This window comes from Ipomoea nil, unplaced genomic scaffold, assembly GCF_001879475.1.
Source record: "Ipomoea nil cultivar Tokyo-kokei standard unplaced genomic scaffold, Asagao_1.1 scaffold2036, whole genome shotgun sequence".
In the NCBI taxonomy this organism is placed as follows: Eukaryota; Viridiplantae; Streptophyta; class Magnoliopsida; order Solanales; family Convolvulaceae; genus Ipomoea; species Ipomoea nil.
In genome coordinates, this window is record NW_017618464.1 from 5464168 (window position 1) to 5478211 (window position 14044).

The window sequence follows — 14044 nt, forward strand, 5'->3', positions numbered from 1 at the left end:
CACCGTTCACAATGCGGCTTATAGAAAAATAAGTAGGAAAAAATATGACTCAATGCTTTTGTACGTGAAAATCGAAAGGTGAAAATCACGGGCCTTTTTGGGGCGGTGCCAAGCCTAAATTCACTATGTATTTTGGAGGTGTCTTTGTACATGTTGTATGGCTACTTTGTATATAGAAATATGGTGTAAGAATAGAGCTATCTCTTCTCTTTTCTAGCCTTGGATGGAGTTTTCTTCACATGTGATGAATGGAGTATACTTGGGAGAGTGGTGTAGGAAGAGTGCTCTCACGTGAGGATGAATGATACGCCTTCTTGTTGAGAGGAGGAATGGTGGAGTCTCCTCCCCTTGGAAGAGTGATGGAGTCTTCTCTTGTGCATAGTGGAATAGTGGGTGGTCTTTTTGGGAGAGTCCTCCCATGTGTAAAAATAATGTGATCCCTCCACTTGTTTACTCTCTTCCTTTTTATAGCTTAGAGAATGAAAGCTAGCCGTTGGGTGATTCAATGGAATAATAAATAGGTTAATGATGGGGGAATAATAGCCAAGTAAATGGGTCATTAAGAATGATAATGTGTAGTGGGGGTTGCATTTTGACTTGGCAACGGAAGAGTGTTTAAGGGGTTCCTTATGAGGAATAAATGGAGGTTAATGGCTTTCAGTTGGGTAGTAAATAGGTTAATGGCTAGTTTAGGCCAACCTCCTACTCGTGCCGACCTCGGGGTCTCGTCGGGCCGTCCTCTTAATTCGGCCCTTATCCTTTTGGACTTGGCATTTTTTTTTTTTCTCTTGGACTTTTCTTCTTCTTTTTGGACCCTGAGTCCACGGGGTTCACACCCCATCAAAATACTTGAATTCTTATATTATAATTTTTTTAATTTCTTAAAATTTAAAATTTGCCATCTAATTGGCATTCAACCTGTCATTCACACGGGTCAAATTAGATTAGATTGGATTGGATTGGATTGGATCCGTCCAAACCTATAACATATGTATATATGGATGAAAATTTACAATACAAATTCACTCTAATTCACCTCGCAACCACTCGATCATAATCTTCATATCTATGACTACACACCAGGGCATGCATGCCTTCCTTTTGTGGTATTCAGATTTCTCACTTTCTCCCATCTCTCTAAAGAAAAAAAAATGATTTTGTTTGGTGAAATGATACATTGCTTGTAGAATTTAACATAGCCTGACCAAATATAGCTTACATTACTACATAGGATTTCTCTCATGTGACGTATTATGCAATATAGTATGAATAGTGAAAGTAGTTGAGGGTAATAATAAGAATAAATGGCATACGATGATATAGAATACCATATATGAGCATTACATCCTTGAACGGTTCTCTCTTCTTATAACATAATCATTATATCTGTGAAGAGGAAGGGTTTTCGTTTACTTCATTTCACTGTTTTTCTATTTTTATTTTTTTCATTTCTCTATTTCTCCAGTTTCCTAATTTTCATTCCCTATTCCTCCCATTTTTCATTTCTCTAATTTTCTGATTTCATTAAATACAATCATCTCATATAGTATTTGTACATACATTTCTACAACAAAAATTGGTAACGTGGCGGTTACCAATTTTAAAAATAAATTTTAAAATTATTATTATTGTTGTTGTTGTTGTTGTTGTTGTTGTTGTAATTATTATATTAGGAATAAGGCTCAAATTAGCAATCGAACGTAACGCGAAAATGCAATTGGGCCGCTCAACTAAAAAAAAGTGCAATTAAATCATTCAGCGTTGTAAAACCATGCAATTTGTCCCAAGTGACCTGCAATGGCAGGTTACCAACAGGTAATTAATTTTTTTTTAAAAAAAAAGTTTCGGATCATGGAGAGAGAGAGGTCACCTCCTTCAACTCACCATTTCTCCTCCAAACCTTCAGCTAGCTTTGTTCATCCCCTTCTCCTTCAAATCCCAGCCAAAGTTGCATCTCTCTCGCCTCTCTCATCCCTTTTTGTCTCTCGACCAGCAACAAGGAGATTTCGGCGGCAGTGGATGGCGACCCTACTTCCTCGGCGAGCATCAGCAACTATGGCACAAGGGAGCAGATCTAGCGACATCCAGTTTCTCCTTCCGGCGATGGACGACGGTGGTAACGGAGATATAGGCGGCGTTTGTGAGCTTTATTGGTGGCGCCTTCTTATCCTCTGGTGTGCAGCGGCATCGTTTCAGCGAGGTGGGGTCTTCACTGTAATGGTTCCGGTGGCGATAGCAGCGAGCTGCTCTCCCTCATCCCTCGGCAACCCCTGTTTCCGGCGAGACAGAGTAGGTGGCGATGGATGGTGAATTTTTCCAGCAAAGAGAGGTAGTGCGCAGTAGCGGCAGTCCGACGGTGGCTGATTTCAGTGAGACGACGCCATTCCTCTCTTCTGCCTCTGTTTTTTTTTTTCCTTTTGTTTTAAAATAATTTTTAATTTCCTTTTAAAATTTTTAATTAATTACTTGTTGGTAACCTGCTAATGTAGGTCACTTGGGACAATTTGCATGGTTTTACAACGTTGAATGGTTTGATTGCACTTTTTTTAAGTTGAGTGGCCAAATTGCATTTTCGCGTTACGTTCAATGGCTAATTTGAGTCTTATTCCTTATTATTATTTTTGAAAACCTACTAAACTTTATTAAAACTCAAAGCAAAGAGGAAATAAAGAGAGGTGGAAGAAGACTCACACATCTGTACCAGATTAATAATTCATAGCTTATGTCTGAATTACTTGATTTGCTGACCTAACAATAAAAGCGAAATTACCAATCACACTAACCATTAGACAATCTTCCACACAGCTGTATACAAATAATATACATTTAGTACACAATTAAAAATTTACATTATATTCAGAAAAAGTACATTATTTGAGTACTGAAAGTATATTATTTTGTATAATGTACATTCCGTACATGAATAATATATATATATATATATATATATATATATATATATATATATACATATATGGGTGTTGCTATTTGCACCCCCCTTTGATCAAAATGGGGTAAAAAGTATATTGAAAATATAAAAAGTTAAAAACTTATAATAAATACATAGGTGGTGTAAATAGCCTAATGAGTGGTCAAAATGCTATTTGCACCACCTTAATTAAATCACATTTATTAAGTTTAAATAATAATTAATTAATTCAAAATTTTTTAAAAAAATCCGTCCTTCTCCAGTGCCTTCTCACCGGAGAAGGCAACTGGGCTGCCTTCTCCGGTGAGAAGGCAGCCCAGTGGGTTGCCTTCTCACTGGAGAAGGCAACCCACTGGGCTGCTTTCTCACCGGAGAAGGCTACATGGGTCGTCTTCTCCGGTGAGAAGGCCGGATTTTTTTTTTTTTTTAAACAACCCACTGGGGTGCTTTCTTACTGGAGACGGTACGGGAGGTTTGGTTTTTTTTTTTTTTTTTTTTTTTTTTAACAACCCATTGGGTTGCCTTTTTACCGGAGAAGGCAACCCACTGGGGCGCCTTCTCACCGGAGAAGGTGACGGGATGTTGATTTTTTTTTTTTTTTTTTTAATAATTCTTTTTTGTTTTTAATATTTTTAATTTAAAAAAATGAAAAATAAATAATAATCTTTGACCATTTTTAATGCTAATGGTGTAAATAGCAAATTAGCATTTACACCACCTATAAAGCTATTTGGCCTACTAAATAGGTGGTTCAAATAGCAAAATAGGTGGTGTAAATAGAATTTCCCATATATATATATATATATATATATATATATATATATATATATAAACTAATAATGTACTTTTAGTATATTAAAAATGTATTTTTTTTATTATAGTTAACACAGCATTGTGTGAATCATGGTTCACGCAATAATTTGCCTCAAAAAACTACTGAATGCATCAGATAAATCCGGAGCAGCTCCACTGTACGGACATTCTTGCAAAAATTTAGACCATCTATTTCCAACTTCCAAGATAACAGTATTATGGTTCAACTCCTTCAACCAGGATTACATCATTATTATTATTATTATTATTATTATTATTATTATTATTATTATTATTATTATTATTCAATAATAGACCAACACTATTTAAAAAAAAAAATATTAATCAATACTTAACCTTCCAAATATTTTAAAACATTATATGTAAGAGCAGTAAGCTAAGGGCCCCAAATTTGTATATAGTATATAATTATTCAAATTTGACTCGTAGTTCATAGAATGAAGCTAAATTATCAAACCTAATCTACGCTTTATTTGATTTGCTCCTCTAGACAAGCATGCATGTTCACAGGAAGTAAATAAATCAAGTAATATGTATATTATATATTATAAGTTGAATGAATGACTACCCCGATAACTAAATGTTGTTAATGCATGAGCATATAATATATAAATATAAATATGTAATATAACTATTAGTTTAGCATTTTAGTTGAAATAAAACGTATTTTTTAATTTGATATCAAAGGTAAAGAAAGAGACCCGCGAGTTATGTATATATAAGGTAATTCTTAAAGTTTTGTTATGTATTTAAAAGGGAATATTAATGCATTATAAAAAAGGAATATATAATGCCTATGCATGGTTTCGAAGACCGATCATTTGAACTGCAAAACAAATAAAAGAAAGAAGATCAATTTTGGCATTGAAAAAGCTTAATTCAATATGATAAAATTGATCTTTATTTACGCATTAAAAATGATGATGCAGGGGATTGAACCCCGTGCCTCTCGCATGCAAAGCAAGCACTCTACCATTTGAGCTATATCCCCATTCAATTTTAGTCTTTATTTTTATTTATAAATTGTAAGAGTCGGGCACAGCAATATTTTATATTTCTGTTGGTTGATTGGTTTATGATTCATTAATTGCTGGCTTATTTAAAAGTAATAAATCATATTAAATTTAAATCATAACTCCTAAAACTCGTAGTTTAAAATTTTCGAATTATTGAATAAAATATGTCAAATACCAATTAAAATTAGTCTAATGGCTCAATTCATTTGACTCACGGTCGTCCAACTTGTATTAAGAAAGTCAAAAGCAATCAACTTATATTCATCTATATTTGAAGGATAGGTAAAACATCAAATCTATAGAGAAAATATGGTGAATTACCATGGTAGTGTATGACAATATGACATTTAAAAAATTATTATTATTATTGTGAAAAAGTATTTTAGAAATATATATAACTTAAAATTTATTTTTAAATATTACATTATAATTATATTTAGTTATCACTATATATGGTTTTAGTCTTGGATCATAACTTGGGTGGTTGAATAGGTAGAGCTAGCTAAGTATGATATATTATCATATATAAGAAGGTTACGAGTTTAATTATTGCCAACAGCTTATCAATTGAGCTTCCTAGTATAGTTTACCTTTCATGTATTGTTTACGAACTATTACATAAAAATAATATTTATTTAGTGTACACCTTTAATGGTCTGTTTGGTACACATGAACTGTAATTATTTTTCACATTGTTTTTTAGCAAACAAAATTCTAGTGTTTGGTTGGATAGGATTGAAATTGAAATTCCTGACCCCCTAAGGAATTGAATTCCATGGAAGATGGAAAGAAAAAAAAAAACATTGTGTGGACAAATTTGGCCTTGTTCTTTCTTCCTTTTTATTATTACACAATGACATTTTAAATTTTTTATTACTTCTTCCATTTCAATTGTCAGTACTTCATTCCCACTTTATTATTTTTCCAAGAAATTATAATTCATTTCCTACTTTCTCAACCTACTGAATAATGAAACACAATGAGTCAATACCGCCCTCATTGAAGAGCCACTTCCTGTCACTATACAACCATACTATTCACAAACTCATTTAAACTAAAGGGTAGTAAAAGACACCACCTTAAACTGAAGGGATTGGGATGTAAAATGTATAGAACATATAGGATCTTGGTGCAAATATCTATTTTTGTCTTATCCATTGTTGACTGCGACTAGTTACAATTTGACATTAGCATTCCCCGAAAGTTCAACGCTTGCGTTTAACGTACGAAGTGAAGTTTGGTCTGATACCCTGCTCGAACGATATCGGAAAAATGTCGTGGTTCAGATCGGCGGTGAACAAAGCGGTGGAAGTTGGGAACAAAAACAACCTCACTCGCACCGTCAAAAACTACGCCGACAGCGTCGTCCAACAGGCCGGCCACGCCGTCGTTGAGGGTGCCAAAATCCTCCAGGATCGCATTGTAATGTTCTCTACTCTCCTTTCTTTTTATCACCGGCAGCAGTTCTTCTGGAATTATTACTATTATTGTTAATTTTAGGACCGGATAAAGTATGTGCATTCATTTGACTTGGATTTCTGGATTAGTGTTAGTATGAAATGTTTACAGTGATTTTCAAACGATGATTTAGGGTTGCTGCAGCTTTGCTAATACGAGTTTCACTGTCAATTTTAGCGCGAGATCGTATATTGCTTTTAAATTTATTATGTAATTATGTAATTTTTATATGAATTGATCATTTAGTATATTTTTAGCTTATTAGATGCTCTCTATAGAGCTTTCCATTTAGTATATTTTTGCATTTACATGTGAAGTATATCTAATTTTTAAACAGGAATTGGGGTCACTTGTAGCTGTCTGTGTTAGCATCCCCATTTGATTAGTTAATTAGTTGAATAGTATGATGCAGTGATGGTGGTGTACCTTGCCACGGGTGTCTTTTCAGTATAAGAAAGATATTATGGAGTACCTCTAAGTTCTCAACAGTCACCACCATCCTGGATATTATTTAATCTTTACACTTTGATGAATGTAAAACACAACCTAATTTTGTCTCAACGAGACATTTAGGGTGTGTTTGGTTCGCACATGAGAATCGGAATCAGAATGAGAATCAAATACTTGGTAATGATAATGGGTTTTGGTGAAAGTATTTTGCATGTTTGATAGTAGGGTGGAATTGGAATAATTACCAATATTGATGTTTGTTTATGTATGACCATATAATGGGAATAAAAGTTTTAAAAATACAAAAACATAAAATCAAGGCAATTGATCTTGATATAATAACATCCAAAACACCAATATGAACAAACAAATCAAAACAAAAATTTAAAAGCACTATTCCAAACTTAAAAATCAAATTACCAATATAAGATGGAATATACCCCCTTTTAATTAGGGAGTGAGATTCTTAATTGAAGGGGTAATCAGATCCCATAGTTGTGTTTTAAAATGTTGTCAACCAAACAATAACTATGATTTTGATTCCTATTCTTAGTGTGCAAACCCATGAACCAAACACACCCTTATTATATTCTGAGTAGAAATATTAAAATGAACCGGAGCAGTGTTCTGTGTATCTCTTGCGTGTGTAATTGGGATTAAGCCTTAGGTTAGTTTCATTATATATCATTGTTCTAGTTCATTTTCTTACTTCTATCCTCCACTTCTCACTTGATACATTTTCATGTCAGGCAAATAGAAACTTCAAAAGCTTTAAACAGACTGTTAGAAGATTGGAAGAAGCTTCTGTTTCCTGTAGGGGACCAGAAAGAATTCAGTTAATGAAGAGATGGTTGGCAGTACTCAAAGAGATTGAAAAGTTATCTGAAAATCCCATTGAAGATAAGGAGAAAAATAATGAAGAGCATCATCCATCTGAAGAGCCAAAAAGTCCAAGAAGTCCACGAAAACAATCTATGGTGAGTAGAATAATTTTGATGCCGTTTTTCACCTCTTAGGGAGAAAACTTTTAATATTTTTGACTAGTTTTCTGGTTATATTACTATGCAACACTGAATAAAAACCACACAATTATTTTCCCTCGTAATTGCCTATTTCATTTGACCTTGAATTCATTTGACTGACATGGTAAATAAACTGAATATTTAAAATGTAAAGTAACAGACTTATTCTATGGAGGAAATTGTGCATGTTTTGCTGGATATTTTTAATTGCATATCCTTCCTTACTATTGGTAGCCATGTTTTACTCTTGATCGTCTTTACCATTATGCTTATTAATCATATTTCCAAACTAGAGTTCTTGTTCTAATGCCTTCTACTATTGATAGGTTTTATATTATGACTCCGAGATGGGTGGTGCACCAATGAATTTTCGTGATGTTTTCCTTTACAGTCAAGCTTTGGAGGGCATATCAATATGTATGGTATGTGTTATCTGTTTAGAGTTGCCCAAAATATTGTAATTAGTTTTATTTGTTTTCAATATCATCTGCCTTTGATGCGTGTAATCATTTGTTATTAACTATAATTGTTGAGCAATGAGCACCAAGGTTAACTAACGTCTACCGGTTAACGCTTTGTGTGGTTCAGATTCTTGAAGCACCAAATGAAGAGGAAGTTTCTCTCCTTCTTGAATTGTTTGGGTAAGTTTACTTATTCAGAGTCCAACTTTGTTTCTTGAACTTATAATGAACTCTGTTTTATACTCTGTAACATGTTTTGATTGTTTGAAATATATATTTGACAACTAAAAGTGTTATACTAAACTGGTCAAATTGATAGTTGAAGACTAAAAATGGAATTGTTACTATAATAGAGGGACAAAAGGTGGTATTAACTTAGAGATAACCCTTAATAACATGTCTTTATTGTGCAGTCTTTGCCTTACTGGAGGAAAAGAAGTTCACAATGCAATAGTCAGCAGTATACAGGATCTTTCAAAAGCATTTACAGGATACAATGATGAAGTACTGGTAAAGGCCAAAACATTAATTATCATTGAGTAACTTTTCGGATCAGTTGTCATTTGGCAGAACTTGTAATATTTCAAATGTATCAATATAGTAAAATAGTGACTAGCATGTATTTTTGGTGATGTTCTGCAGCATGTGCTATAGAAGTGTTTTAGTAACTAGTTACTTTGTATTTTGGTATATGTTAAGTTACTAGTTTTAAGATTGTTTCACCAAAAGGTTATGTTAATGAATTCTGAAGTATTTTTTATCTAGATTTGGCATTTTCAAACCTTACTTACAGTTTCCTCATCATTTGCTTGGAATGCCTAATCTTTAGATGTTTTGCTACTTTAACTTAATGTTATTCAACATTAATTGTAGTTATGGCTTGTAGCTATTTAAACCTCCTTTTCATGTCAGGCAAAGAGAGAGGAACTCCTCCAGTTTGCTGAAGGAGCTATCACAGGGTTGAAAATTAATGCGGATCTTGGAAGGTATTAGGAGAATCTTTAATTTCCTTGAATTTTTTGCATACACAAATCTATATTAGATGCTAAATCTCACTCTTTTTGTTCTTTTTTTTTTCCCTGAATTATATTCCTTGGTCCTAAGCCATGCACTAATGCAGAATTGATGCTGAGGTCTCCATGCTGAAGAAGAGACTGGATGAGATAAGAGAAAAGAAAGAATCTTTTGGTGAAGTTCATGAAACAATTTCCAAAGAGACTGCCCCCACCATAGAGGTGAACCTGGTTCTCTTAAACAGTATTTCCTTTATTTTTATTTATTTTTGTTTGTTCATAATTGAGACTCAACAGATTCATAGACACTGGCCATAGATATTGGTAATTTTGGATCATTTCAATATTGATTATATTATTGTCTTTAGTAAGCCAGAAATATTCTTACAACATTTTTGTGACTGTGCACTGCATGTTTTTATCTTTTTGATTAGAGACTTTTGACATTAATATTTAATTTGTTTCCTTTCCAACAGGCTTTGAAGGAAGCACTTGCACTTATCCGAGTCTGTTCAAGATTAGAAGCACTTCTACTGAAGAAGAAAACTCTTAAATTTGGAGATTCCCCTGAAATTCATGCTCAAAAGGTATATTACCCTTTTGTGCTGTTATGGTTAATTTTACTTTTGTAATTGAAATAATGTAGTAGTGCCAAGTGGCAACATGCTTCTTGATTAGTATGTTGTATGGTCTCTTTGCGCCAATTGAAAATTCATTTGCCAAGTTACAATAACCTTTGTGGTTTCATTTCACTACAAACTTATTTTCTCAAAAAATTTTGGAAGTTTATTAAAGTTTTTCTTATCTTATTGGCTCTTCTACCTCTCTCCCTAATCTCTATTATAAATATAGTTTTTCTCTCTTTTGTAATATTGCAACTTGAAAAATATAGTGGAACTCATTGGCGATGTTTTTATAACTGCTCTAGGGTTTCCACATGAAAGTTCTTGTTCTCTATGTTTATATTTCAATGTCTTCCTTTCCAAACACTAAGAATGCAAGGATCTACTGGTTTGAGATTAAAGCATTGTTGAGTAGTTATATCATGGTGTCATCATTTTATTTTATTTTTGGCTCTGTCCCTTTTATTTTATTTTATTTTATAAATCTGTTCTCACATAGCTCATCACATATTTTGTCGAAAACTTGTTGCATTATTTAGAAAGCAATATGCATCACAGATTAAGCAACTTTTTGTTATTTGCAGGTTGACAAGTTGAAAGTCTTATCTGAATCTCTTGTCAGCTCCAGCTCAAAATCTGAGAAGAAGATCTCTGACCACAGGTATCTATTTATGCAATGGTTTTAGTTCCAAGGGATGTGAGTGACAATTTATGTTCTTTTATTTGTCACATTCTTTAGTGTTTCCTTGTGAACTTCTTTGTCCTATTATCTTCATCCTTGGTCCTTCTTTTATGATGCCTCATTGTGTCATTGTGATATGGTACCTCCTTTGCCTTTTACAAGTAATACCTGAGTATAAATGCATAATTAAATTTTCTTGAACCAGCTTGTCCAAAGTGAAGAGTATCAAGTATCATTTTCCTTTTTTCATATATTTGTTTTAAAAATTCAATATGATTTCTTGTCATTTAATCCATTATTTCATTAGTAATGTCTCGTATATTAGTCACTGAACGTGATTTTTGCTTTCTGAACAGGTATGTACACTAGTGTCCTATGGTTTCTTGATTACTAATAACGGAGTCTCATATGTTAATCACGTGTTATCTGCTGGTTCTTTTTTTTTTTTTTTTTTCTTCTCTTCCTCTCTCATCCATTGAAAGCACAATTTTTGTTCTGGATTTCATTTTCCATGTATACACTTTGCAGAGTTCAGAAAGAGGAAGCATTAAGATTTCGTGTTTCCAAGTCTGGTGAAGTCAGTGAATTAGAGAAGGTATTTCAAGCAAGAAAAACCATTGGTTATTAGAGTAGTGAGATGAAATCTTCATAAACTTTCTTTCTATTTATTGCTGTTTTTGTACTTTCTGTCTGTTGAAGTACAGTCCATAAATGAATGAGTGAAGAGCTATACTGGTGCACTCCTGGACCTTTATTGTGTTCTTTGGTTCTGTTAACTGTTGTTTCCTTTATGTATTCTTCAGGAAATAACAGCTGAGATTACTGCACTGGAGAAGCAGAGAGATGAACTTGAAGCACAATTGAAACAGGTCTTTGTTTTGATAGAATCCTACTATTTTCGTTTTTCTTTTTAGATTCTTTGATGGAAATGTTTGTTTTTAGTTATTGACTATTGTCTGCTCTTTTTCACATTGATTGATAACCAACTGTCTTTCTTAGTGTCCCCCCACTCTGAAATTGGATGTGATAGGGACCCACTATCGCCTCGAACAGTTGAACTCTGTTATACAATTTTGGAGTCTTAAGAGTTGCAGAAGAAAAATAATTTAACTTTCAGAAGAGGACTTAGCATTTATATAGCTGGAAGAAATTGTTGAGATCAAAAGATTATGTTTTCTTGCTTTTCAAGTGAACTTGTGTTTCATACTTTCATTTGCACATTCATTTTTATTCAAGCATAGCATTTCACAGTTTGGATCAAACTTTCAGGTGAATATCTCCTTGGTTGCAGCTAATGGACGCCTTCAAAATGTTAGAGAGGAGAGGGACCAGTTCTATGATGCTAATGATCAGATTGTTGCCCATTTGAAAACTAAGGTTTTACTATTTGTTTGTAACATGTTTATTTTCGTGCATTTGATTCGCCATTGGTTTTCCTAGACTTCATGTTCCAAGCTATTGATATTTCATCTATATAAAGACGTCATTTTCATTCTTTTGATGTTGCTTCAACTTTTGCAGGAAGATGAACTATCAAAGTCCATAAGCTCATGTAGAGTGGAAGCAGATATTCTTACTGCATGGACCAATTTTTTGGAAGATACTTGGGCTCTTCAGTGCGCTTATATGGAGACTAAAGACAAATTGGCCAAGTACGTAACTCGGCTTACCTAAATGATCTCTTTGACTTTGGATATAATGTGATCACTATGTGTCGTTTAAGTATCCCTGATAGAAATATATGCAATTTGCTTCATTGCTAATTGTTACTTTGCATTTTCAAGTGATGAACTGGAAAGGCATGAAGATTATTTTGTGAACTTGATCATTGAACTCCTCTCTGCTTATGAGGTATGTAATTGGTTTTGCATGATAGCCTTCTGGCCAAGCACAGACCAAGTGTGTGACTAACTTCATGTTTTCTTGTACAGAGAGAACTGAAGCCTTCTATTGATCGTATAGGGAAATATGTGGAGAACTTGAGGAGTTTTGACAAAAGGTAATGTCTGTTTGTATTAATTTATACATATCTTATTCTTTTCATATTTATAGAACTCTTAAAGTTGTACAAACAGGTCAGTGGTGGCATCTGGTGCGGATCATGATGATTCCAAGGTGTTGACCCCACGAAAAAATCTTGAGGAGGAATACCTGGATTATGAAGCCAAGGTAAGATCATAACTTGTAATTTTGCATCTGATTTTATTTAAATTTTCAGACATGCTTTTGGAATCTTGACAACTTGGAAAGGTTGCCTTAAGCTGTCACTCTAGTACCAGGATATATAGTTTTTTCTTTTAGGATTATTTGTTTGTTGGTCTCAATTTAGTTCCCTTGCTAAACCCTGTATTTTCTTTGTTCTAGACTTCTTAGCTAGGTGTTTCATAGCTCAAACCTTTCTGTGGCCACTATGGCAATCACCACATACTGAATTCCTGATGAAATGTCTGTTTTAACTGCAGATTATAACCACCTTCAGCGTGGTGGATAACATGAGGGAGCAGTACTATGCTCACCAAGGGAAAATCTCCAGGTTTCCTTGTGCATTGCCCTTCTACGTTTTTTTTTTTTTTTTTTTTTTTGTTTGTTTGTTTTTGTTTTGTTAACTATTCTCTTTACGAGTTAAACTAGTTGTTGCCTTCCATGCAGGAAAAATGATTCAAAAGTTCAGGAACTTTTCGACAGTATTGAAAAGTTGAGAGCAGAATTTGAATCAATTGAGAGACCAATTCTTGAAATGGAGACTCCAGGCCAAGAAGCAGAGACTTCACATGGTGAAAGGCCACAAGAAAATGTGATAACTCCTGCAGGGGAGGTGAAAGAGATTCCTGAAGCCAGGGAAAAGGAGCAAAATGAACCTTCTGCAACTAATGTTCAGAAGAAAGAACCATCAGCTGCCAAACCAGAGGAGTCTCTAGACCCCAACACAGAATTTGCCAAATTGGAGTCTGAATTTGGCACAGTCAATGTGGATAACTCGGCAGAAGAGGTTGGTGACTGGGAATTTGATGAGCTGGAAAAGGAGTTGAGAATCGAGGACTCTGCAACCCACAAGTAGAATTGTCACACGCTATTTAAAAAACTTTTGTATCCAAACTCTAAAAACAATGAGCAGTTGTATACTTGTGTGTATGCTTGGGAGAAATGATTCCTAGGCTCAAGGTTCAAACAATTAGGCCTGGGAATTGCTTCGTGTATTCTCTGAAATGCTGTACCGAGTATTCGCTTTCATGTAAATACTCAATTTGGTGTAACACTGTTTTGCGTAACAAACACACTCAAAAGAAATCTTTTTGTTTTTTCCCTCTATTGGGATCCAACAATGCATGTGGAAATGAGGCATTCCATTAACATTATATTTTCAGCTAGGCTGGTAGCACTATGGCATTCTTTTTTGGTTTAATTTCTTTTTTATTATACACAACTGATTGTGGTACAGATGGATTGTTTTTTTGCAAATTGATGTCACTTCTCTATGTGGATGCAGGCTTACATGATTGATCTGAGAAATTTTCTGACAGGACAGTTTATGCCAAGTTTTGTTTAAGTAATGAGA

General features: G+C 33.9%; 1 protein-coding gene across 1 annotated transcript; it reads left to right on the top strand.

Annotated features, from left to right (window-relative positions):
- The first annotated feature begins 5952 nt into the window (after nucleotides 1–5952).
- Nucleotides 5953–13761, top strand: LOC109148206 (coiled-coil domain-containing protein 18-like). Its single transcript, XM_019296064.1, has 18 exons — nucleotides 5953–6201; nucleotides 7437–7664; nucleotides 8036–8131; nucleotides 8298–8350; nucleotides 8584–8680; nucleotides 9083–9156; nucleotides 9291–9405; nucleotides 9660–9770; nucleotides 10391–10467; nucleotides 11017–11083; nucleotides 11292–11357; nucleotides 11758–11865; nucleotides 12010–12140; nucleotides 12273–12339; nucleotides 12420–12487; nucleotides 12564–12657; nucleotides 12951–13021; nucleotides 13138–13761. Exons 1-18 carry the CDS (start codon nucleotides 6052–6054, stop codon nucleotides 13544–13546), a joined length of 2082 nt encoding a protein of 693 aa, XP_019151609.1. The 5' UTR covers nucleotides 5953–6051; the 3' UTR covers nucleotides 13547–13761.
- Nucleotides 13762–14044: the final 283 nt, after the last annotated feature.

What these genes read in the sequence shown, in the direction of transcription:
- LOC109148206 (XM_019296064.1), top strand. Translation starts at nt 6,052, where the DNA reads ATGTCGTGGTTCAGATCGGCGGTGAACAAAGCGGTGGAAGTTGGGAAC. An exon ending in AGACTGCCCCCACCATAGAG is followed by an intron (nt 9,406 to 9,659) that starts GTGAACCTGGTT and finishes CCTTTCCAACAG; the next exon opens with GCTTTGAAGGAAGCACTTGC. An exon ending in TTGAGGAGTTTTGACAAAAG is followed by an intron (nt 12,488 to 12,563) that starts GTAATGTCTGTT and finishes TTGTACAAACAG; the next exon opens with GTCAGTGGTGGCATCTGGTG.